Below are 27,305 nucleotides of genomic sequence, written 5' to 3'. Positions count from 1 at the left end.
TTCTGTTATTGTTGTTGTTGAAACTTGTTATTTTGATCTGAAAAGCACAGATTTTCCCACCAAGCAAAATGGTACTTCTGGAAAGGTTTCATTGTAGTAGCCACCATTGTGCTTTGTTTTCTGAAGCATTGGTGGATTTGTTCTTTTTGCATGGAGGCAAAGGAAACCATGAACTGCAGTTGTGCATTATGGAAGATTGGTGGAAAATAAAGTTATACTAAAATCCCCTCCTTTCACCACCATCTCCTCTTTCCCACCATATCTGCCCCTTTCCCGCCCCGTTTTCCCCCTTTTTTTCCTCAAATCCCAGAGCACCTGGGCTCTATTGCAGTCTCCTCCCACCCCAGGTGTGGACACTTGGCCCTTCCTGCACACTCCCCTTTTTACTCCCCCCCAGGAAAGGCAGAAGCTCCAAGCTGAGCCCATCTGGGCTGAAGATCCTCCTCTCATCACTGGTGAGTGCCTGTGGTGCACACTGGGTGATGGTGGTGGTGACAACAAAGGCTGGGGGGCCTGGTGGCCCCCCTGTTAGGTAGGGCAATGATTGGTGACTACTCTGATATCATCCATGGGTGCTGGCTGGGCCTCCTTCCTGGGGCTGAGCTCCTCTGTGTTTTATCTTGGCTGGTTGAGGGTCTTGCCCTTGGCTCTGGGATGGGTGCAAAAATGGTGGTGGTGGAGCAGGAGCTGTTTAGGCAGGGGAGAGGAGGATGGTGTAATTACACTTTAGAAAGTAAAATACATCAGCTGTCATTAGAAGTCACTAGCCAGACCTTGTCATAGCCATAATGCGGTTTCTAACGTTACCTACTGATATTCTTGTTGGCAAGTTCAAGTCTCTCCAGCTTCTGAAGCGGACTAATTTCATCAGGAATGGATTTTTATCTTGTCTTGAAGTTCCAGCACAGAGAGAGAATTCAGATGCTTCAGGTTCTCTGTCTTTATATATAAGGGGAAAAGTTTTCTTAATTTTTATTCTAGCACTACAGATAAATTTGAAGAAATATTGTGCAGGTAGAACACATAATCATGCATTAAGCATGGACCTCAAAGGTCAAGGACTATCAGAAATAAAGGCCTGCTAATATTGCTTCCTTTTTCACTATATCCATCAAAGTCAAATGCATGAGGTTAGCACAATCGCAAACACTAGCAAGAATGAAGTCAACAGATCACTCTAATACAGGATTTTTGCCATCTATGTTGCATGAGAAAATTCTGTAATATATTTGCAAAGAACTTAAAATTTAGTATAGAATATGCAACAGCAATGTGTGGGGCTTTCAGGTTTTTTTGCATTTTAATTTTACTTGTTTATACTTTAAGGCAAAATTATGTATAATATAAAGGAGAGTACACTACAAATTGAGAACAGAGTATTACACCTCACAACTTCAAGATAGTCTATTAAAACAGGACCAAGTCGTCTTTAATATTTTTTTTAGAATAATTTTTACTTTATCTTCTATATCTTGAGTGAATAAGAATGGAAACTTACTAATATGCCAGAACAGATTTTGTCCAGTTTCTTCTTTTGTGTTTTAATGAAAGTTTATCCTTCAGCTGAATAGGTACTTGACTAAAAATGGATTTTGCAGGTGTCAAACTGGACTGTAAAGATTCTTTTGACACCTATAATGCCAGCAGAGTAAAGTCAGGTGCCTTTTTTTTTTTTCTTTCCCCCCTCCAGGAATCCTCAGAATTGTACTCTTGAGTTAACTATGTAAAATGTAAGACACCTAATTACACCTGCAGGAAAAGCAGCATCTGAGTCAAAGGATTTTTAAATAAATGCACATGGCCATTCCTGCCAAATTGTATTCACTTAGACAGACTGTCCCTCATTGTAGCTTACTTTTAATGCACTCTCAGTCTCCCACTGCTTGGATGAAGTATTGTACTGTGTGTTTTAGTGAGGCAGTCAGAAACAGCTAACTAACAATATTTTTTAATTCACAGTTGTCCAGGATGGTGTGGGTTGGCAGCTCATGATGTTGCACAGTGCAGTGCCATGAGCCAGTAATTCTTGGGAAAGGAGGGTAGAGAAGGGACCTGGGAAGGCATGTGGGAGGTAAATGCTCCAGCAGCCAGGCAGGGAAGCTGCAGCTGAGGAGCACTGGTCCTGTCTCCTCCGCCACTTGCATTTCTCCCACCATGTTACACAGAATATCCCAAGCAGCCATCCGTCAAAGGACAGGGGGATGCACATACCTCAAATATTTACAGTGTCTGCACTTTGGGAATGAGATAGTTCATTCACATCTGTGAACAGGCCATTTTAAAACATCAAAATAAACCATGTGGCTGTGCAACTGTTTCTAATTACTTCCCTGCCTAGACTGTAAACTTCAGGGTTTGGCACCGGCCTCCCTCCCAGAGCGCTGCCCAAATCCTGTTCCCAGGCAGCTAATCAGAGCCGCTGCAGCACAGGAGGAGTAGCTCCAAAGCTGGGCTTGTCCAGCTTGCAGCTCTCTGCACACCAGTGGATCTGTCCTGCCGTCTATCCCACTGTCTGTCTGACTGCAGAAGTACTCCGGGTGCTTCCTAGAACAGCTCACACTATGTACATGCAGGGCCTGCCCAGGCTGGTGGTACTGCTGCTGATCACCTCACTGCTGGTGAGTCACCCTGCACTACCAGCTGGCCTCCCAGCCCCTTGGTAAGTGTGACTTTGAAGCCTCTCAGGGGAGTTATGACGGATTTAGGAGATACTAGAACTGTGGAGGCTGGGGTTGTGGAGGGAGTGGCGGAGAGCTTTGTGAGCTTTTCTTTTGCCTGGTTACTAGTTACACTTAGGGATGTGCTCTGGGTCACTGGGAACCTAAATAGGTGTTGTGAAAACTGGTAGTTTGGTGCAATGAAGTATTTAATTCCTGAGGTGCAGACTTCTAAAGCAGTGAAGGAGGAAGAGCTGGATAGTGATGAATCTTTACACCCACGCCAGTAAATTCTGTTGCCTGAGCAGAGCAGGCGCCTAACCACAACCTGCTGTGTGTTCCTGCCCTTTGGTGCAGCAGCCCAGCAAGGGCCCACTGTCCTTTGCTCTTCCCCTCAACCAGGGCCAGCACCCACCTGTTCCTTTGCTCCAGAGCCTGCAAAATCCAGTGTCTGAGAAGTGGAGGTACTAGTCTGAATCCTCAGTGTTCCCTAGGGTTGTGAACACCTATTTTTATCTCAGCCAGTCCTTTGTTCTTTTTTGCTACAATCCATCTCCTGATGAAGCAATGTGTAATTTTCACCAAGTCTTGAAATTCTTTATCTCTGTGTGCATCAGTGCATGATACAATTGCATGGCAGAGCTAGAAATCTTTGGATCTAGAGTCCAGATTGTGTTGTCCTCACTAAGACCACAGCCACAAACTACACTAACTGCATGGAAAGTAGTGATTACTTTGGGTTCTTTTTCCAATGAAACCATGGATCCTTATGTACCTGACAACCAGAAGGATTACTTCGGCAAATATATTTATTAGAATCTACTATATGTTTGCTTTTTGTATCATATATTCCTACTATGCTACCTGGATGTTTGGATATGTATATCTTTTCCAAACCTTTTGGAATAATTAAAGTCAAAAGGTTTCATTATATTAACGAAACTATGCATGTATATGCATATATACCAGATATGCATAATGACAAAAAAGATAAGCCTAATGCAATTAACAAGGTAATTGAAATACAGCATTAGCGTTCCTGAAGGTAGCAAATAAGGTTTCTGATGAAAGAGAAGAAAATTGGGTGATTTGAGGCAAGTAATAATATGCAACCATAACTAAAGTGGTGACGCTAGAAACAATATTCTGGGAACTGGCTAAAGCCATGGCAGGAGAGTTGGTTTCCCAGGAGCCAAGCTCTTATCTGCTCTGAACTGCAGCCTCTGGCTTTCACCGTAGCATGTTCTCTTTGCTGTCCCCTGCAGGAGTGGTTGGAATAGTCCTTCGTGCCGGCTCACCCGGACTGAATCAGAGCAGAAGTGCCGTGTCCCAGGGGGGAAGCTGTGCAGTGATAGAGGCAGATGTGAGTGCGGAGTCTGCATCTGCCAAGTGACTGAGTCTGGCAAATACTACGGTCCACTCTGTGAGTGCCATGACTGGGTGTGTGAGATCTATGATGGGAAGATCTGTGCAGGTAAGGAAGTGGCTATGGTGACAGAAGCTTAGAAAATTAAGAGTATACACTATAACAAGAAATATGGTGGGAATGCAGCACACTGATACAGCAGAGACATGGTCATGTGTGTGTCCCTGAATCATGCATGACTAAATAGGATGGTGGGTGCATCCAGGGATTTCACCAGATAAAAGGATACAAGTCAAAAGCACTGTCTCCACCATGGAATGGGATCTTGCTCAGAGTGAGCTTCATCTGCAGCATAGGCAAAAGCAGGAGTTGCTCTGGGTTGGAGGCTCTGCAGATATAGGACACAACATTGCTTGCGTTTTTCAATATAACTTTGCTGTGTTTGAACTGCTTGCCTAATGATGCATATGGTGTCTACCAAGACTTTAAACTCTCTCTCTGAACAATCAGTTTTGTCCTGTTATTTATTTTTTTTCCTCTTCTCCTGCTATGAGGAATCATGTTTGCTGTAATGGGTACCACACTGAGGGCATATAAATATGAAAACTCTTTTTCTTTAATGATAATGCTCTGCAAATAGAGACATAAACAATATAATTGTATTGTGATTTCAGAGACTTTCCCACTGACACTCTTCTGTAACAAGAGATGAAATAGCACATTTCTGGGACAGAATCTAGTAATGTAGTTGTTGCCAGTTGTTGGAACATGTTGCTTGGTTTGCATCTAAACATTATCAGTCTTTCATCTTTCCAGCTGTCTTTACTTAAGTTCCTGGGCTATTTTGGTCAGGGTTTCTTTTTTTTTTTTTAAGCAGCTTAGAGTAGGATTTTAGAAAAAAGCAGGGAGAAGAAATGCTGTCACATTTCTAAGGGGATTCAGCCTGGAGCTTGATGAAAGGGGCCAGAAGGGTACTTAATTTCTAGCATCCCTACTTCAACAGCTTTACCAGATTCCCACAAACGTGTCATCTTTTCAGGCCAAAACCAGCAATTAGGTCAATGGGAATGTTAGAAGAATTCCTCTGGTAAGAGGATAATATAAATGCATTCCAGAAGTGGGTCTGGCAAATTTTATAGGAAAAAAAGAGCAACTTATTTTAGCAACAATGTAGCTAAGAAGTCCAATAATAATATGAAAAGATCAAGGATGGGATTATGATGAAAATATTTGTATTTGGCACCTATAATTTTAGTCTTTTGTGGAGAAACTGATTTATAGGTTGTCTAGTCAGCAATGTTAAGTCTGGTTACAAAAGAAATGTTTGGGGTCAGTCAATCATTTCAGTGCTTTTATGTCCCAAACATAAATTTCATGATTGGTGATGTGATTTCAATATGTTTGCTATTGTTGCTGGGCAAATAGTATAAAGTGAAACTTAAATCTCCTTCAGTTTTAATATTCTGCTACAAACTTCACTTGCTAATGTCACAAGCAGAGGCTGCAAGTTTTGTCAGTGCTTTGGTAGAAAGGGGTGCTGACAAGATAAGCAAACCCAAGAGATTGATAACAATATTTAGCTTTTGTGTAGCACTTCATTCAGCAGTTGAAAGATGTGAACATTAAGTGATTCAATGCTTTTTTAAAAAATAATTGTTTGTAATTGTTGCCCTTTATAGCTGGAGTATTGAAGCCACGTTACCACTGAGATGTCAAATAATTCAAATTCACTCTTCTGGAAAAAAAAGTAGTTAAAAAAAATGTACAAAGTCATGAAGAGGGAAGGAGCTGTGAAGGGCCTATGATTTTTGCTTGTTTGGTCTGAGTTTTTTTTGACAATGGTGACTTTACTGGAATCCAGGGCTGCCCAGGAGAGTGGCCCTGGGTAACTCCTTTGGAACTGGAACATGGTGTATGGATCCAGGCAGTGAAACTTCTTTCAGGCTTTGCTTACTACCTTACTAAATTTTCCTCCACATTTTTAGTACCTTAACGAGAAGTTGTGGGTATATGTGAGAAGGGGAGCATAGGAGAGATGGTTAGATCTAGTCTAATTGGCAGAAAACTGGTCCTTGTGTTGTATGATTAACATTCCACATGTCCACTCACCAACTATTTGCTGAACTGCACCTTCTGATGTTTCTTAACATTGTGTCCCCAAGCTGATCCCCTGTATGACATACTTCCCTTTCTTTGCACTTTTTAGTTCACTGTCTGACTCAATGAAATTGTTTTCTCCAGGTGAATGGCCAAAATATCTTACTGCCTTGTTTGGTTTTTGATTGTCTGTTTGTGGTGGGTTTTTTTGGTTTTGTGTTTGTGGTGGTTTTGGCTTTTTTTATTTTGATATTTGCTATTTTATTTCATTACAAGTCTCACCTGTAAAGTACAACAAGAACAGCTGACTGGAACCACATGCAGAAATTCTGGACACTCACTCAATTTTACTGTAAAGAACCACATTATTTGAGATTAATGCTGTTTCAAACAAGCTAGTTTTCAAGCTGCCAGTGTGATGCCTTTTTCAAGTGACTGTCATCTAACCACTGGTGATGTTCATATTCAACTCAGACACAATTGATTCTATGATTGTTTGAGTGCCAAAGATAACTGTGTTTCACTGCCAGTCAGTTCCTTTTCCTGTCCCAAGCTAAACAAAACTCTTAGTTGCTCAATATGTAGCTCAATACTTTCAAGGCACTTTCTGGATCAGTCATTGGACACCTAAGATAAGGTCTGAAGATGGAGATAATGTCCATCTGTTTATGATGTTGTTATTCTTACCAGTTTGTGTAAGCATGGGAAATATATTATACCATGAATAATGAAGAAGAGCAGATTCAAATGTCCCTGTTCTTTTCTTTTCCTGTAAGCCTTCTCTGCTCTATTACTCTTCCATGGTGTTACCAGTTGCTTTAGAATGAATTCTGTATTTTTTTTTTCCTTTTATCTCACTGAGATTAATAAAGCAATAGGTGATCTCTTACAGAGACCAAAACAAGGAGGAAAAAATATATGAAGTGCTGTAGTTTCCTGTCCTCCTCAGTGGCTTTTACATCTGCCTGCTGTGTCACAGGGTGTAGTGGAAAGAAGAGTAGAATGCCAGTACTGTCATTCTTTTTGCAACATTGGTGACGTCTTTATTTTGTGATGCTGGTCTTCAGGGAGAGGATCTAAGAGGAGGAACACTGAATCAAACGCTGAATCAAAACCCCCAAGGATTTATGCTTTATTTGGAGCAAGCAATATATTTGTTGCTGCTTACTTGTAAATAGCAGTTCCAACCTCAAATAGTTTTGTATTGCCTCAGGCTTTTCTTAGGGGAGCCTATGTTGTGTGCAAAGGGGAGTAAAATGTAGCATTAATTTCTGTCACACCACTGCTTGATACTTATTTTTTTCCCTGTGGTTTCACAGTATAAAGGGAAATCAGTTTTAGTGGTTCAGGTTTTTCTTAGTTAATCTTTTTTACTGTGCCTGTCATTAATGAAGATAGGAAAAGTAAACTAAGCATGGTCAGCTGAAGTAAGTATACTCTAGATGCTACTAGGACCATGGAAGTTGCTAATGAAGACACAAGATGAAACAATTGTGCTGCTCGAAGTTAGTGAGATCAAGGGGCAGATACAATTCAGTGACAGCATATAGAGGTACATATAGACATCATATAGAGAAGGTTCCTCTTTGCTCAGATCTATATTTTGTTTTTCCATGGTTTCAAAGATTTTATAAACATTTTTTTTTTCAAAACTGAAATACCTTTTACACCTACTTAATAACAGTGGCACTGCATGATTTACCACTGCCATAACCAGTTGCTGGGGAACTTTTGTTGCTGCTGTTCAGGGTAGTGAAAGATTTTTTTTTTTCTTTCTTCAAAGCTGTAGTTACTGTAAGTGCTGTATCTATTTTAAGACCAGTTCAGCAATGTAATGGAGTGTTAGTCATAGGCTTTCACAGCCATAAGTGTTGTCATAGTTATATGAAGGACAGAAAGATATCAGTGCCATTATTTTTCACCCTTCAAGGCTTTAAACTATGCAGAGAACACAACTGAAAAAATAAATTGACAATGAGTGGATGTGGAAATGCAAGGTGAATCCAAATTAAAGTTTTGATGGAATACATAGTTATATATCTTAGTTTATTGGTTATATGGACCTATATATCCGTCAAAAAGAGTTAGCAAATTGAGAATGGAATTTAGAGAACATTTTGAACTAAGGGCTGGTCTTTGCAAAAAAAACTTAATAGTTGGAAAAGCCCTAACAACTGTTTCTTTGTATTTGTACTGGAGGGAGGTCTGACACAGTGATTTTTCACTGAGCAGCATTTCTTGTTAAAAGTGTGAAGAAAAGACAGTTTGTGACCCTCATTGACTGCCATTTGATTGGAAGTGAAATTCAAAGCCCTGAATTTTAAGAATAGGTGTAAGCATCTTCTCTGTCAGAGGCCACATTTGGGAAGCTTCAGCTGTGACACCATTGGTCATTGGAGACACAACATCCTAAAAAGGCTAAGTCAAAAATAAGGCAGGAGGCTACTGATGAAAATAGAGGTTGCAGTTCTTCTCTGACCTGATTTGCTTTAGCCTGGATTTCATAACTTGATTTAAGTGACATTTCCTCCTGGTGAAAGGGTTTGTGGGAGTGATAAGAGCATGCATTTTCATCTTGCAACAAGTCCCCCAGTTTCTAGTGACATTGTGATAGTATAGACCTCATTGTGGGGTTGTTGCCTTGCTAAGTGCATGAGATCCTGACAGACTTAAAAGCACAAACTAAAGCCCATATTCTCAGCTTTATGCTGGTTGATACCTGACATAGGTGTACTCAAGCAGTTTTTGATACATCTACAATTACTGTAGTTCCAAGTGCAGCATATACTTTTGTAGCAGTGGTGACTGAGGCATGAGGAGGCAGCTCAGAGAGAGGCACCGCAAGAGAGACTGCAGAAGGGGAAGCATTTTAAAAGTATGTAATTCATTAATTTGTGGCTAAATGCCTAGCCCTCTTCTTCAGCACCTTCAGTGCTGTGTTTCTTTCAAACTAAAGCACTCGTCTCTAACTATTACTCATAGAAAATGTGTGCTAGTTTAAAAACTTAGAGTATGCTGACCATGTGGAAGAAGAGGCTTTTTGCATCTTATGACAGAGCTGGAATGCAGCCCCCCCGGCCATTACCATTGGCAAAGCAGGTGGGAGCAGCATCATCTTCACCTTTTTTCCTTCTTTAGACTAGAGAAAAAGAAAATCATTGTGCAAGTTTTGAGAATATAAATGTTCTAAAATGGCTTTGAACTTTTGTGCCATTCGTGAACTGATAATAAACCAAAGTGTTTTTTTTATTTATTCAAAAGTATGCCCTTTATGACAAAAGAGCTTTCATAGACAGATTTTTTTTTTTTTTCTGTTTTGGTGCTTGTGTTTCATCATCATTAATAGGGAAAAGATATGGATGATAGAAAGTACAAGGTGTACTTAATGTTACAGGAGACTGTATTAATGATCTTACTTGCCTCAGCAGTGGATGATTTTCAGTAAGTGTTCTTGTGACAGCATTTTTCAGACAAGCTGCCTGAATTGGTAAGATTTTTCTTTCTTTATTTAAAGCTTTATTGTTGATAGCTGGTTCTGTAAAGGGCTTCAAACATTCATCACTTTTGCCAAAGGCTGTAGAGCTTTTGGTGTAAGTGGAGATGGGATTGGCAAAATAACCAAATTCCTGGGTCATGGGCTTTGTTAGATTTAGGAGTGGATCACTCATCTCTACTCTTCAAGTTAAAATGATGTTTTAATAAAAGCAAATGGTGTGGCTCTTAAAAAATTAAACAGAAGCCTATGTTTTCTGCTGGCATAAATCTAATGAAATCAATACACTCAATACACTAAAGTGAACAGAGAATTGGTCTCACATCATTTCCTTCTCTTGTTTGACCAGGCTCTCCAGTTAATAGCAGACAAAAGTACAACAGCATCATGCAAACTCTGTTGTTTTTTACCACTACCATTTAAAGGGAAATAATAATAACAATAATGAAATCTCCAAAGTTTAGAATGCTTTTAAGGTTGGTAATGTTTTATGTGATTTTCTGTTTGTTTTTGTTGGGGGTTGAGGTTGTTGTCTGTTTGTGGGTTATTTGATTATTTTTATTTGTTTATTTTTTGGTTTTGGTTGGGTTGCATTGATTTTTATTTTTTTTTTTCCTGTTTGTTGTAGTACTTTAAAGGGTTCTGTATTACTCAGTGGTAGTTTGACAGAACATACAGTAAAGTAACTTTTCTCCAGACTGGTAGAGTTGAACTTCTGATAAATGTAGAGAGTTATATTCTGCTGTATTAATTAACAAATCGGTAACACTGGCAGAACTATGCTGGTTTATCAAATGGTTTCCTGATTGGCAAAGTCACATTAAGATTAAGATTTTGCAGTTGGATGAGCAAGGTCAATCCCTTCTCTTCTCACCATCTTAATGCTTTTGTATATGAGTTCTTTGAGATTTTGTTCTGTAAACAAGAAAATTTAATTTTAAATACAATTGGTAATTACTTAAATGTATGTCTACTACACTTGCATTCAAGTTATAAGAGTTTTTATTTACAGACACTACCCAGAAAATATAGCATGATTTCTTCATAGATGGTTTCAAGGAGATATTTCACATGAGAATTTTTTTAATTAAGTTCCTGAAGAGTGGTATTTAGAGGCTATATGTAAATAATACAGTGACTATAGAATTTATTTTATTTCATGGGTGCCTATCAAATGAACTAGCTAGAGGTTTTTAAAATAATCGTAATCTGCCTGGCACATAATTTATCAAACACTTTCAAAACAGGAACATAGTTGTTCTGGCCCTTCATATGGGCTTCTAGTTGTTTTTCAGAGATTCAGGTGTTGTCTTGGCTTTTCCTCCATCTTTTTTTGTATAAGCACTGGTTGCTAGCCCCACTGTTAACATTTTCATTATCTTCAATTTTGAAATTGCTTTTTCTAGTTCTAGACCCTGTTCTCAGAGTCTTTTCTTCTCTTTGGGTGCTCTCTATCTGGCCCATTTCCTTCACACTACTTTTCATAGGTTTCCCAATGAAGTCCTCTGGTTCACCAAAGAACAGTTTCCATGAGCACCTGGTGGGATGTTATATCCACCCTTTACACTTCCTTGTGGCTCTTTCACAAACCAGTGGCCTCTACTCTCTTACTTATGTCCCAGGAGTGTATTTACTTAGAGGAGTCATGCCTTCAAGAGGAGCTGTACTGCCTTGGGTTTTCACTGACCTTGTAAAAGCTAACCACAGTTGTAAAAAATCAAATACTGTACCTTCCTTCTTTATTCATGTGGGTATTGTTCAGATTGGAGCCTCCTGACAAAATATAAATCTAAACCATGGAACCTTTCAAATAGGCATGAAGCAGGTGTATGCTGCTCTATCATTTCTTTCTTCTTCCCTGTTTTCTGCTTCTTGGAGCAGGTGACACAACACACTAAAATTCTACACTTTATTTCAGTTACTCTAAATCATCTGTGTTTTTTTTTTTTCTTTAATTCCCAAGAAAAGGAATAATTTTCACCACATTAAAAATAGTTTGTCCTGTGGAGACTGGGGAATCTCTGTTACTGGGAGGTTCATGAATTGAACAAATATCTGCCAGGAAGGGTCAACACACACTTGTTTGTGCCCCTAGGCACAGAAATGGACCAGATGGTCTCTTCCAGAGGTCTCTTTGAAGCTGAATTTCTTTGATGCTGCTGTGAAACCAATTCTCAGCCTTAGTAAGGAGGATCTGTGGTAGCATTATCATAGTTTTTGTCAAGTTATGTTTCTGAATATAATAATTTATTGAAAGGGATGCATGACTGTTGATTTTTATCTGTTAAGGCTAAGAACTTTCATCTAAAAGAGTATTATGAACACTATATGAAATATGAGTGTCTGTTCCCACAATCCTAAATGACCACTACCAAATCTTTAAGCAGGGAACAAGCTTGATTATTTAAAGTTTATGCATCTTATCAATAGTGGGGTGTAGATTAGTGCTTTCTAAAAGTGGTGAATTGACAGAGCTGTAACAAGCTCAGAGCCATGGAAAACGTTTTTCTGCAACCATTGCAATTTCATAGAAATTTAGCATTAAACAGTAATATTTCTACTTTTTAATTTGCTTTAACAAATAGATTTTTAATCAACCACTGACTTCATGGATAAGTGGCAAAATGTACAAAACAGCAAGAGAGAGTGAATGGTTGCTCTGCAGTTTGACAAAGGGTAATACAGACCCTGCCAATAATGGTATTTCAGATGGTACTTATCCTTGTTGATTACATTAAAAAGCAAATAACAATTCCTACTTAAATAAAATCTGCATCTGTGCTGCATTGTTCATTGGCAGTAAATGTGTAAAAATGTTTTGTCACATAATGAAAAATGGATAGCAGGTAGTATTACATTGCTAGCATACACAGTCCAGTTTTAAGTGCTGCCATGGGGATATGCATTCCCTATATTATAGTTTCATAGTTTCATTCAGGGTTGGAAGGGACCACAAGGATCATCTAGTTCCAACCCCCTGCCATGGGCAGGGACACCCCACACTAGATCAGGCTGGACAGAGCCTCATCCAGCCTGCTCTTAAACACCCCCAGGGACGGGGCCTCGACCACCTCCCTGGACAACCCATTCCAGGGTCTCACCACTCTCATGGTGAAGAACCTCCTCCTCACATCTAGCCTGAATCTCCCCACCTCCAGCTTCATTCCATTCCCCCTACTCCTATCACTACCTGAGATCCTGAGAAGTCCTTCCCCAGCCTTCCTGTAGGCCCCCTTCAGATACTGGAAGGCCGCAATTAGGTCACCTGGGAGCCTTCTCTTCTGCAGACTGAACAGCCCCAACTCCTTCAGTCTGCCCTCATAGGAGAGGTGCTCCAGCCCTCTGATCATCCTTGTGGCCCTTCTCTGGACACGTTCCAGCACCTCCACATCCCTCTTGTAATAGGGGCTCCAGAACTGGAGGCAGTACTCCAGGTGGGGTCTCACCAGAGCTGAGTAGAGGGGGAGGATCACCTCCCTCGACCTGCTAGCCACACTTCTCCTGATGCAGCCCAGGATCTGATTGGCTTTGCAGGCTGCAAGTGCACATTGAGAGCTCATGTTGAGCTTTTTGTCCACCAGCACCCCCAAGTCTCTCTCCTCAGGGCTACTTTCCAGCCAGTCACTGCCCAGCCTGGATTTGTGCCTGGGATTGCCTCGACCCAGATGCAGGACCCTGCACTTGCTCTTATTGAACTTCATGAGGTTGGCTTGTGCCCACCTCTCCAGCCTGTCAAGGTCCCTCTGGATGGCCTCCCTTCCCTCCAGCGTGTCTGCTGCACCACACAGCTTGGTGTCATCAGCAAACTTGCTGAGGGTGCACTCAATGCCACTGTCCATGGCACCCACAAAGATGTTGAACAAGACTGGTCCCAGGACTGATCCCTGAGGGACTCCGCTTGTCCCTGGCCTCCACTGGGACATGGAGCCATTGACAGCCACTCTTTGGGTGCAGCCATCAAGCCAGTTCCTTATCCATCTAGTGGTCCACCCATCAAACCCATGTGTCACCAGTTTGGAGACCAGGATGTGGTGCGGGACAGTGTCGAAGGCTTTGCTCAGGTCCAGGTAAATGACATCAGTTGCTCGCCCCTCATCTATTAATTTTGTCACCTGCTCATAGAAGGCCACCAGGTTGGTCAGGCAGGATTTGCCCTTGGCAAAGCCATGCTGACTGCTCCCAATCACCTCTTCACTATTCTTTTGAGCGAGTAGTGACTCCAGGAGGATCTGTTCCATGATCTTTCCAGGCACAGAGGTGAGACTGACTGGCCTGTAGTTCCCTGGTTCCTCCTTCTTACCCTTTTTGAAGATGGGGGCAATGTTTCCCCTTTTCCAGTCTGTGGGGACTTCACCAGATTGCCATGACTTTTGAAATATAATAGAGAGGGGTGCAGCAACCTCACCTGCCAGTTCTCTCAGCACCCGTGGGTGTAACCCGTCGGGTCCCATGGACTTGAACACTTTCAGGTTCTTCAGATGATCACGAACCTGATCTGCACTTACAATGGGCAGTTCTTCCTCCCCGTCCCTGGCTTTGACTTCCATAACATCAGGAGTGTGGCTAGAGGCCCTTGCTGTGAAGACTGAGGTAAAGAAGTTATTAAGTACCTCAGCCTTTTCCTCATCACTTGTGACCATGTCACCATTTTCCTTTCTGAGGGGGCCCACACCTTCCCTAGTCTTCTTCTTCCCATTAATATACCTGTAAAAGTTCTTAGTATTCCCTGTAATCTCCCTGGCTAGATTCAACTCAAACTCTGCTTTGGCTTTCCTAACCAGGACTCTTGCTGCTCGGGCAGCTTCCTTATATACCCCCTGTTCTACCTGTCCTTCTCTCCACTTCCTGTAGAGTTTCCTTTTAAGTTATAGTGTGTCTAGTAGCTCCTTACCCATCCAGGCAGGCCTCCTAGCATTCTTACCTGCTTTTCTCTTTGTAGGTATACAGAGCTCCTGGACACAGAGGAGGTGGTCCTTGAATACTGACCAGCTGTCCTGGGTCCCTCTTCCCTCCAGGGCTTTGTCCCACAACACTTTGGCTAGCAGATCCCTGAGGCGATCAAAATCTGCACGCCTGAAGTCTAGGGTCGTGAGCTTGGAATACTTCCTCCTGATTGCCCTGAGGATATTAAATTCAACTGCTTCATGGTCACTGCAGCCAAGGCCGTCTATGAGCCTCACATTGCTTACCAGCCCTTCCCTGTTGGTGAGAACAAGGTCCAGCATAGCACCATTTCTTGTTGGTTCCTCTACCATTTGGAGGAGGAAGTTGTCTTCTATACATTCCAGGAACATCCTGGATTGCTGGTGCCTTGCTGTGTTGTCCCTCCAGCAGATGTCCGGGTGGTTGAAATCGCCCATGAGGACCAGGGCTTGTGACCTGGAAGCCGCTATTGTCTCAATGCAATATCATACCCTCTAGAAAGTTAATTATTTTTGGACAACAATGAGCTAAACCTGCTTCTCATAGCTGTCTATATTGATAACAAGTGAAAGCATGTTGTAATTGTGGAGGTGCAACACTTCTATCAACCTAATTTCTTTCATATCAATGTGAACCAGGGAATTTGCCCTACTGTTGTCTTCACCTGAAAACCACCCATCTATACACAGGGTAATGCTATATACACAGAACACAGCACAAGTCAGTATGAATGTTTTCTTCTTTTGTCTTTCCCTCTGTTGCTTTAAGGAAAACATAATCTCATCTAGAAGTTCCTGCTCACAACAGAGACAAAGGAGTCTTGTCAAACTTTATTTGAATAAAGAGAGAGTATACAGGAAAATTCCTTGTGGGGTCTCTCAAATTGCTGGAAGATGAAGCTCCCCTTTTATCCTAAATTCCCAGGTGCGAATCTCCCTATCCTTCTCCTCTCAGGGTTTATAGTCTTTCCCAAAATGCCTACTACATGTCCCCCTTCACGTGTAACCTCCCTATATCATACATTCTATGGGCATTTAAATTAGGTACTTCACTTCTCTGGGTGGAGAAGTTAATATTCATCAGTCTATTAAGCCTCTGCTCTGTCCTAGAATTTCAGAAGTTCAGGCTGTGTTCAGTGTCTGCTATCTTCAGACAGACCCCTACTGATTTTACAGCAAGATCCCAGGTGAGGCACTTAGCAGAGGCCCTTTGTGATTTACATACACGCAGACAAGATGAACTGTCTGGTTCCTCTCTTTCTATTCCAACTCCCTCTTAGACAATTCTTCCTTTGTAAAGGTACTACCTACTTTTAACCCATCATGGCCTTCCTGCATAGCCTAGGCACATGGTCTTCATCACACTTTTTATACACATTTGTAGGAAGGAGGTGGGGGAGTTCTACCACCACAGGGAGATTCCTCAGTCTTGGCCTTTTCTCTTGCATCCAAGAAATATCAAATATTGCTGCTTAACTTTTCCTTTAGCTCAGTCTCCTCCATATGCCTGTAGGCAAACCCTTCAAGGAGCTATGTTTTGGTCTTGCTGCTTGTGTCATTCATTGCTGCTGAAAAGCAATGGTTTCAGAAGCTGTTGTAAGAGAAATAGATGCATTTCTGGACTGTGTATTTTATAAAGCCAAATAATTTTGTGATGCTTAATATATTTTGTTAGGTTAGTCTCATAAGAAAAGGCAGCACTTCTAGAGGGTGATGTTACTCCATCTATACCGTGTGACAGAATTATCACTGCAAAATCTGTCCCCCACAGCAAACTCCTGGCCAAGCTGTCAGCCCATGGCTTGGACAGGAGCGCACTGTGTTGGGTTAGGAACTGGCTGGAGGGCCAAGCCCAGAGAGTGGTGGTGAATGGTGCCACATCCAGCTGTCAGCCAGTCACTAGTGGTGTGGCCCAGGGATCAGTGCTGGGCCCCATGCTCTTTAATATCCTTATTGATAATCTGGATGAGGGCATTGAGTCCATCATCAGTAAACTTGCAAACATCACCAATCTGTGGGCAGGAGTTGATCTATTCTAGGGTAGAAGGGCTTTGCAGAGGGAACTCGACAGGCTGGACAGATGGGCCGAGTCCAATGGTATGAGATTTAACACATCCAAGTGCCGGGTTCTGCACATTGGCCATAGCAACCTCATACAGTGCAACAGGCTGGGGTCAGAGTGGCTGGAGAGTGGCCAGTCAGAGAGGGACCTGGACATACTGGTTGATGGTAGGCTGAACATGAGCCAGCAGTGTGCCCAGGTGGCCAAGAAGGCCAATGGCATTCTGTCTGGCCTGCATCAGGAACAGTGTGGCCAGCAGGAGCAGGGAGGTTATTGTGCCCCTGTACACTGCACTGGTTAGGTCACATCTTGAGTGCTGTGTCCAGTTCTGGGCCCCTCAGTTTAGGAAAGATGTTGAGTTGCTGGAATGTGTCCAGAGAAGGGCAATAAAGTTTGTGAGGGGTTTGGAACACAAGCCCTATGAGGAGAGACTGAAGGAGCTGGGGTTGCTTAGCCTGGAGAAGAGGAGGCTCAGGGGAGATCTTATTGCTGTCTACAACTACCTGAAGGGAGATTGTAGCCAGGTGGGGGTTGGTCTCTTCTCCCAGGCAACCAGCACCAGAACAAGAGGACACAATCGCAAGCTGCACCAGGGGAGGTTTAGGTTGGATGTTAGGAAGAAGTTCTTCACAGGGAGAGTGATTGCCCATTGGAATGTGCTGCCCATGCAGGTGGTGGAGTCACCATCATTGGAGGTGTTTAGGAGCAGACTTGATAGGGTGCTTTGTGCCATGGTTTAGTTGATAAGGTGATGTTGGATGATGGGTTGGATGGGATGATCTTGAAGTTCTCTTCCAACCTTGTCTGGTCAATTCTATTCTAAGTGCAGAGGCAGAGCCTGGTGCTGAAGAGTCCTTTAGTGTCTCAGCATAATAGGCATCCCCATCCTATGCTGTTCTTCCCCTTTTGCTCTCTTTCCTCCCCATGTGAGTCATATAAGTGATTTTAAATGTCTTTCAATTAACCATATAGTATTGCTGATGGATAGTTTTGTTAACTCTGTGCCTACCCTGATGTCACTATAAACAGAGTCTCTTTGTTACTTAAAAGCTAACATTTCATTTGGTCAACTGCTTGGCACTTTTGTAAGTACTTGCTTTTCCTATGCACATGGCTTCTTTGGGTTTTTAATTTGGGGTAGTTTTTGTTTGGTTGGCTTTGCTCATAGCAATGTCAAAATCTCAAGCTTTTGTTTGTGTTCTGAACTGTCAGTTTGAGTTCAGATTTTTTTTTTTTTTTAAATGTATCAGACTGAGTACTGCATTGGCTGCATACTTCCTAACACCTGGCAAGAATCAGAAGCTGAGTTCCACTCTGCCATGGCTTATTTCTTGACTAAAAAAAGAATCAAAACGCACATAAGAAATTTAACATGGTGAAAGTGAGAAGAAGAAAAGGATTGAAGGTTGGAAACAAATGTAAAAACTTTGTATACAGGCAGCAGCTGGAAGGTATGAGACTATATGCAGTATAAAGTGTTCCGTGAAGCAGGAAAATGTAGGTCCGTTGTAGCAGACACATTTTTTAAACAGTGATTTACTTTTGTGATGTTCATAAAACTCCTAACCTAGTGGTTTCATTCAGCCTGTAAATGAAGGAGACAGATGCCTGAAGACATTGTGCATGTGGGATAGGAAAGGGAGACTAAGCTAGCAGATGCCAAAAATGAATGGGGATATACTAACACCTTTCCAAGCAAATAGCTAAGCAGGAAAATCCTATTTTAGACACTTGAATAGGCAAGATGTATTTCTAGAAAAAATGTGGGAGAGAGCCAAAAAAGATGATTTGTCTGACTGCTGTGCTGAAACATATTGTATCAGTGTTACAAGATATGTTTTGGCAGATGATTAAAATTAAATGAGCAGGAAAATGAACATAGCTTAATGTCTTCATTGCTTTTCCCCCAATATTGACTTCTTCCAAGGCATCATTTTAATGGCAAAACCACTTTCACGTTATTTGTGATAATAAATTTTCTAGAAATGCAATTTAAACAAAAATATTATTTTCTTCCCCACCCCAAATACTGGATCGTACAACTAAGCAGTTAGAAAAACAATGCATCACAGCTTTCAAAATTTTGAATTCTGAAAACTAAAACAGGAGCAGTCCAAATACAGTGGAGAGTCTTGGGGAGCAGAACATCATCTTTCAGGAATTAGGAGTCATGCTTCTGGCTTTAATAGAGACAAATCCACTCAAAATCATATTGAGTTTTCTCTTGTTTTGAGATTTAAAAACAAGATTCTTTGTACAGTAAATGGAATATTAGCAAACACAGTGCTTTACCATTTGTTCTGTTGTTTTTGCATGTGGCTTCTCTGTTGGTATAGGATGTACATTGGCCAGGGATGCACTTTCATATACCTGTCTTTCAATCAGTTCCAGAGATAACATAACAAGATTAGGTCTGTTGGGAGTTATTTGGTCTAAAAATGTGTCTTAAAACCCCCCTTTCCCACCCCTTTTTTTCTTCATTTGCAAGATGTCTTAGTGATGCAGTCAGATTTCAGTTAATCTTTTCTGCTACTTTCCAAATACCTAATGGTAGGATTTTTCTACAGAATTCTCTGAAGATAGTGTATTACATATGATTTATATCAGTCGAAATCTTGATTTCTGTCTTTTCTCTTAAAATATTTCCACCTCTATTTTACTGTGGCTGGGAAATCTGATCACTTTTGCTGTTTTCCAAAAAAGCCGAAGATCACTCTCAGATTTACAAATCCTGGTGAATACAAAGTGATTCAGAGCAGAGCAATCTGCTGAATAGATTTCTGGCTTCTCTATGTAAATGTTTTCAGCTAGTATTGCCGTGGCATTTCAAGACATATTTTTTGACTACCAAGTAATGAGACATGGTCCTCAGAATCTCAGAAAGAATTGTACATTTGGTAAATGAAGAAAGAATTGACAGCAACATTGGTGTAAAAACAAATACTGTAGAGTTTGCCCAGAGGCAACCATTCATCCTAGAGGGTGAGCAGGTGGATTTCAGAGGATTAAAGACAGGATTTCATCCTAGATGATGAAATGAGGAAGAAGAGAATAGGCGTAGAAACAGCTGTTAATAACTGTTAGAAACAATCATTGTTTTGCTTCCTTATTTTGCCTACCCTGAAAAACTTCCATTACTTTGGCTACAGTGTTTGTAGTGGTAGTAGTGGAATTAGAACATGCAAAAGGGATTTAGATACAAGTAGCAGAGGGTCTTTAGCGTTTTTTTTTTGTCAAGAAGATTAGTATTGGCTTCGCAAAGACAGTATTTTCATCTTCTTATAACTGCAGTGGCAGTGCTTCTGTGACAGTTTTGATTATATTGTACACTAAAAACTACAGGCAGATTTACATTCATGATCTAAAGAGGGATTTCAGTGCTCCTTTCTGAAATCCAACTGCACACATCCAACTCTACTCCCCATCAGGAATCCATCACATATCAGAGTTCCTTTGGGGTTTTTGACTGGTTGGTTGGCTTTGTTTTGTTTTGTGGTGTGGTTTTTGGGTTTGTTTGTTTGTTTTTGTTATTGTTTTGGTTGGTTTTGTTTGTTTGGGTTTTATGAAAAGTGTTAGTTCTCATGGTCAAGCAGAAATCTGGATGGGGATGCGTGAATAACCTCTCTGAGGCATATACTTTTTTCTATATACCTCTTACTATAAACATATGATGATGTTTTGCCATCACAAAGTAAAGCTTGTGCTGAGAGATCTTACTTTTTGCTAGCTTTTTTTTCAGTAACATTGGTTAAATCATGACAGAAAGAATTGTTTGGTTTGTAGCCAGTCTATTAGAATAGCATCAGAGAATGATTTATGTTGGAAAGGATTTGTGGAGGTCGGCTGGTTCAGCCTCTTGCTGAAGGACAGCCAGCTTTGGAGTGTGATCATTTGCTTAGGGTTGTCACAGAGATTAAAAACATGTCTGTGTGACAGGATACAAAAAAATTGAAAGAAGTCCAGATGAACTTCCGCTAAAATAGTGTGTAATTTATCTGAGTCGTTTGACAAAAATTAAAGCAGTTGAAAGTAATTTTTGACATAAGGAGACATGGTCTGTGATACATTTATCCTGAGAGCTGTTTTTTAAAGCTCTGTAGTTTAAATCAGAAAAAAAACCATCACCACCTGCAACAAAACCCCCTACAAAACACAAAACCAAAAAAAAAAAACCCAAACAAACAAAAACCATAAAACTTGAGATAAACACAGAGGCACAAAAGAAAATTTTTGTATTGCATCAACTTTTAAGGAAGGGCTGTTGATTAGGCTGATTCTGCCTACCTCATTGCCACACAGTCCACCTGCTCCAGATGTTTTTAATGCTTCTCTGATCTCTTAAGTCTCCAGCAGATTTAACTTTTTTTAAATTGACTGTATTGTTTGGATTAATTATTCTTGCATTTCTCCATGAAGTGTGTGATGAACTATTGTGCATTTCCTGTTTGAAGTCACAGTATTACCAAGGTTGGAAGAGACCTCAAAGATCATCAAGTCCAACCTGTCACCACAGACCTCATGACTAGACCATGGCACCAAGTGCCACATCCAATCCCTTCTTGAACACCTCCAGGGATGGTGACTCCACCACCATCCTGGGCAGCCCATTCCAATGACTCTCTCCGTGAAGAACTTTCTCCTCACCTCGAGCCTAAACTTCCCCTGGCACAGCTTGAGACTGTGTCCTCTTGTTCTGGTGCTGGCTGCTAGAGAGACGAGACCAACCCCTTCCCGGCTACAACCACCCTTCAGGTAGTTGTAGAGGGCAATCAGGTCACCCCTGAGCCTTCTCTTCTCCAGGCTAAACAATCCCAGCTCCCTCAGCCTCTCCTCATAGGGCTTGTGCTCAAGGCCTCTCCCCAGCCTTGTTGCCCTTCTCTGGACACATTCAAGTGTCTCGATGTCCTTCTTAAACTGAGGGGCCCAGAACTGGACACAGGACTCGAGGTGTGGCCTAACCAATGCAGAGTCCAGGGCCACAATGACTTCCCTGCTCCTGCTGGCCACACTATTCCTAATGCAGGCCAGGATGCTATTGGCCCTCCTGGCCACCTGGGCACACTGCTGGCTCATGTTTAGGTGGCTGTCAACCAGCACCCCCAGGTCCCTCTCTGTTTGGGAGCTCTCCAGCCACTCCTACCCCAGCCTATAGCTCTGCATGGGATTGCCATGGCCAAAGTGCAGCACTCGGCACTTGGATTTGTTGGATGCCATCCCATTGGACTCTGCCCATCTGTCCAGTTGGTCAAGGTCCCTCTGCAGAGCCCTTCCACCCTCTAACTGACCAACATCTGCTCCCAACTTGGTGTCATCTGCAAACTTGCTGATGACTGACTCAACCCCCTCATCCAGATCATCAATGAAGATATTAAAGAGGACAGGGCCCAGCACTGATCCCTGGGGGACGCCACTGGTGACTGGCCGCCAGCTGGATGTGGCACCGTTCACCACCACTCTCTGGGCTCGGCCTTCCAGCCAGTTCCTAACCCAGCACAGAGTGTAATGGTCCAAGCCACGAGCTGACAGCTTAGCCAGCAGTTTGCTGTGGGGGATGGTATCAAAGGCCTTACTGAAGTCCAGGTAGACCACATCCACAGGCCCCCCCACATCCACCAGATTGGTTCACCTGATCATAGAAGTCAAGTAGAAGATGACAGATGACATCAGAAAGCAGTGAGATAGACTTGCTTAGTCCTGAAATTAAGCAGTTTTAAAGTTGAAATTCCTTAAAAATTCATGAGTTGAAAATATCTGAATGTATCTTTCAAATAAGGAAAAAGAAAAAGAAATTGCTTGGATCCAAGCATCTTTCTGTTGACATAGGATGCAGTCATAAAATACTGTCTGTATCTCAGTCCTTGTGCCTAGGAATTAATTTTTAAAAATAACTTAATAATAATTATTAGTAATTAATAATCAAAAGCAGTGTTGTGGTTCACTGTGGCTATACTGGTCAGTGAAGACTTAATAACACCCAGACTCAATTTCTGGGAGTTTTAGCCAAAGGTGTGGGTTTTTTTTTTAATTAGCAAGTGATTACAGCCTTGCAAAGCTACCTTCTTTGACACTGCTTAAACACTGGATTAAGAAAGGAAGGTCTTGTTGCCCCATTCAGTTGGGCTGCATGACAGGTTAACTTAAACTCCCTGTGCTTCATCCTCCCTTCTATAAAAAGGACTCAATATTTTTTCCATTCTTCCATAAACTCCTGTTTTAGATGGTGACTGAAGATTTCCACAGAGCTGTTTGGTGTTAAAAATATGTAGTACATTGCTACCAAATAGTCAGTATAGTTGTCTGTTAAGCCTGACATCAAGAATAAATCTACCAGCAAAAAGCTAAATAAAAAATCCCACCTACGTGACCCTTTGCTCTACTCATACATCAGCAGGGAAGTAAACAGTTTGTCTATGATTGCTTGTCTCATCTATTAATATCTATTTGTTCTTCCTAACCTGTAATTGCTCCATTGGATCTGCTGAATTATCCTCTGATTCACATTCAAACTATTTTCAGAAATGCCTTTTAATTCTGGCATGATATGTCATTGCTCAGTAAATATGAAGCGGTGCTTAAGATTTGCTTTATTAAAAAGTTCTGGATAACATTGTAAACTTATTGCAGTGTGAAGTTCCAGTTTGGCAGCAACTAAGATCTGATGTCCTGCATAAATTGGATGCCATGGGAAGAGGGAGAAATAGCAAGAGGCATAAACTTACTCCCTCCCAGTATTAAGAAACTAAGTCCAGGCAGTCCTTCTTCAGTGGGATAGTCGCTTTGTTTCGTATTGTCTCTTTATTAAGAGTTCTGGTTTGATTTTTCACTTTAAAATCCCAAATGAACAAACAAACCCCTGCAAAAAAACCCCAACCAACCAAAGAAAACCAACCCCCACCAAAATACCCACTTAAACTTAAACCCCCCTATGTTAATATAGTTTTTGTCATTTTACACCTTGACCCTGTGCCATAAAATGTAAGGAAGAGAGACCTAGCTGGCTGCCTCAAGTGGGCCAGATGTTAAGACCATGGTTAAACTTTTCCTGCAAGGAAGCTAATGGAGGTGTCTCAAAAGGATGGCTGATAGCCTGGCTGAGTGAAAGTAGTGAGCATATGTGTGCAGACCATCTTGGGATGTGGAGAAACCATACCTGCTCTCTAGAGAAGATGGGGTCCCTTCTATGTATGCACTACTCATGTATGCCTGTGGTTTCCCGGGTTTGCATCTAACTTGTTTGTGTGACCACAGAGTTTTACTCATCTCCAAATAATAGGTGATAAATGAAGAGACTCACAGATTTACTGGATGTCAGCCAGAAAGTGTGTAGAACACTCTGAATGGTTTAGGAGGATGAGCACTAGTTTCTGGACCTAAGCAATCTGAACATGAATGAAGAAATCTCTGCTGCAGAATAAATAAACATGTGTTTCCATCTCTACTGAGCACTGGAAAGTCAGTGTCTAGGCTTCACACAGAAAAGACAAGAGCACACCATATCCAGGTTTTCAGCCATGTACATCATCGTGGTAAACATTTTAGAGGTCAGAAAGGCTTGGGACACTCTGTGCTTTTTGTCCTGCTAAGAAACAAGGACTTACATTATATTTTGTATGTATGAAGGAGTTATCGAGTACAAAGAGGAACAAGATCTCGGTGTAAGGTTTTGCATTCATTTTAAATTCTGGGGCACATATTTCCACCACAAAATTTATGGCACAATGGTTTGGTTTTTTTTTGGATTCCACCCCCCCCCCCCCCCTTGTTGTTCCAATTGGCCTTTACGTTTTTGTTCTTCCTCTAGTGTTTCTAGGGTATGCTGTTAACCTTGCTTTAGCGTTATTGGTTGTATACTCTGATTTACTATCAGACCTGATGGGATGCTCCTGGGGATTTCTGAGTATAGGGTATTGATTTAAAAATAGTGTTGAATGGTTATAGGAAAAAAAGTATAGCAAAACCTTTGCCAAACCAAGTAATTACTTTAAAGACAATCTCTTATCCTTAACTTCATGTCCTTTTAGAAAAAGATTTTTCAGAAATGTTCACGGTGCATTTGAATCAGTTGAGTAATACAATGGTTTATTTTCCTCAGCATTGATGACAAAATTCTGAAGTCTGTAGTTCTCCAATACTCAGAAATACACATTGCTTTTAGTAACAACAAATCCCCCCAAGAAGCAAAGAAAGCCCAACAACAACAACAAAAAATACTAATATTAACATTAGAAGAACCAGCACTTTGAAAATGTCAACAATTAATTTTACAAAATTATCATTACAGGCTCATGAACAAAGGTTAATGAAATTATATGCAGATGTGAGTTGCTTATAGCACTTTTGGAAAATGTGTCAGACTGAAAAGTGTCAATAAACATTAACAACTTTTTAGAGGACTATAACAGTGCTGAAAACTGTTAGGAGAAAATTAGGTTGTATTTTCCTCTAAGTAACATGTTTTCTATTGATGCTGCTTTGTTTTAATAAACATTGACACTTAAGGAGAATATTATTGTCCTCACTGCTGTCAGATTATTCTCATGAAGCATGTTAAAGTTTTAACTCACCCTGTTTTCATAGAAAAAGGTATTTTCCATCTTACCTGGAACTGGTTGCCTTACTTGTTTGAAAGCTGCCCTTTCAAGCATGAATATATTTCAAACAGTTATGGCTAGGATAATGCAAGGAATTGCATATTAGATCTCTTTTCACTGGATTTTGTTTAAACTTTTCTTCCATTTATCTCTTTGGCTGTTTCTGTAATCCCAGTGAGGGGTTTAGAGCACAAGCCCTATGAGGAGAGGCTTAGGGAACTGGGGTTACTTAGCCTGGAGAAGAGGAGGCTCAGGGGAGACCTTATTGCTCTACAAGTACCTGAAAGGAGGTTGTAACCAGGTGGGTGCTGGTCTCTTCTCCCAGGCAACCAGCACCAGAACAACAAGACACAGTCTCAAGCTGTGCCAGGGAGGTTTAGACTGGATGTTAGGAAGAAATTCTTCACAGAGAGAGTGATTGCTCATTGGAATGGGCTCCTGACCCTGGGGAGGTGGTAGATTCACCATCATTGGAGATGTTTAGGAGGAGGCTTGATAGGGTGCTTGGTTGCATGGTTTACTTGATTAGTTGGTGTTGGATGATAGGTTGGACACGATGATCTTGAAGGTCTTTTCCAACCTGGTCTGGTCTAGTCTAGTCTATTCTATTTGCCATTGGAATGGGCTGCCCAGGGAGGTGGTGGAGTCACCATTACTGGAGGTGTTCAAGAAGAGACTGGATGGGACGCTTGGTGCCATGGTTTAGTTGATTAGATAGTGTTGGATGATAGGTTGGACTCGATCTCAAAGGTCTTTTTTTCAACCTGGTTAATTTGATTCTATTCGATTTGATTCAATTCTATTCTTCTATATACATAGGAGATGACCACAGTTGAATACTGGAAAATAAGTATATGTTCTTTAACTGAGACCATGTTACAGTGCTCAAAATTTACCTGTCCTTTGAGGAAGTGAGAGGGTTTTCTTCTTCAGAAGAGCACTACTTTTCTGGTTTTAAGTGGTTACAGTCATAGACTCCAGAACTGAGATGACATCTAAGGCAGCATCTGGAAATGAATATGGAGCTGCTGGGGAAAAGAGTTCACAATTCCAGATCTTGCTTGCACCTCTTTGTCTGCTCTTAGCTAGATTTATTATTTGCAGTTGCTATCCTTGCCTTTGCAGTCTTGTGGGTGCAATACCTGCCTTAGGAGCTTCTGCTTCATTACCTCTGTGTTAAAAGTAAGAAATGCATCCTTCTGTATTCAGTCAAGCTCAAAGGACCACATCACAAAGCATAGCAGCTGAAATAAGCCACCTGTGGAAATTTTCTTTTGTTGTGTTTGTTTGTTTGTTTTCCAGTGTCTTTAGCAAAGATGTATCTTGCAGCATAGTGGTGGCCAGTCCAGTACCATGAGTTCAGTCAAATATAAGCTCTTGGTTTCAGTGCATGGACAACTACATCTGGCTTCTGCAATTCAGGCTTAACAGTCTCCACTATAAATCTATGGATCTACTAAATGAACTCCTTTTACAAGGGGAAAGCAACTTTACAGCATTGACCTGGAGATAGCGAAGATTCTTTATGCTTTATTTGATGTCATGGGAGGCCTAAGTTTTGTGAGTCAGTATCAGGATGATAATCAGAGCATGTAGCACTAGAACAGTGATATGTCTTAACTGTCACCAGTGATGCTTATATGATCTATTTTCTGCTAATAGATACAGTGTTGGATGGTTAGGTGAAGTAGGTCCAAGGGGCCAGGAAATACCAAGAATATTAAAATAAACACCAGAATTTTCCTTTCATCACTAAATTTGTAATACTGGCTTGGGGAAAGGAGAAGGGAACACCCAGACTTCTCTTTTCATATACATGCATAGAATGGAGACCATTACTCTCAAGGCTGTCATCGAAAGTGCCCAATGCATAGATGTTACTTTCATTAACTCACAAAAGGACCCTTGAAAAAGTAGTTTAAAACAACAATTATTATTGTAACAAGAACAGATGATTGCATCTTACTGATGTACTTGTCAACAGATTCTATGAGAAAGTTACTGGCTGTGTGAGAAGAGATGAAAATACTGATTGAAATTGGCACTGACTGTTCACAGTAGACAGTCTGTCTGTCTAGAAAGGGTTCATATTGGAAATCAGTTATGAATACAAGGAA

General features: G+C 41.2%; 1 protein-coding gene across 1 annotated transcript in view; it reads left to right on the top strand.

Moving 5' to 3' along the window:
• The first annotated feature begins 2,420 nt into the window (after positions 1-2,420).
• ITGBL1 (integrin subunit beta like 1) overlaps positions 2,421-27,305 on the top strand; it is a 175,057-nt gene continuing 150,172 nt past the window's right edge. Inside the window, exons 1-2 of the mRNA XM_068162690.1 lie at positions 2,421-2,659; positions 3,923-4,131. Coding sequence (XP_068018791.1) covers positions 2,562-2,659; positions 3,923-4,131 — 307 coding nt within the window. The 5' untranslated portion in view covers positions 2,421-2,561. The remainder of the gene's footprint in view (positions 2,660-3,922; positions 4,132-27,305) is intronic.

This window comes from Melanerpes formicivorus, unplaced genomic scaffold (genome assembly GCF_026170545.1).
Source record: "Melanerpes formicivorus ecotype bairdi unplaced genomic scaffold, bMelFor1.0.p_v2 SCAF_1, whole genome shotgun sequence".
NCBI lineage: Eukaryota > Metazoa > Chordata > Aves > Piciformes > Picidae > Melanerpes > Melanerpes formicivorus.
The sequence above is the reverse complement of the archived record's forward strand: the minus strand, read 5'-3'. Positions and strand labels throughout refer to the sequence as shown.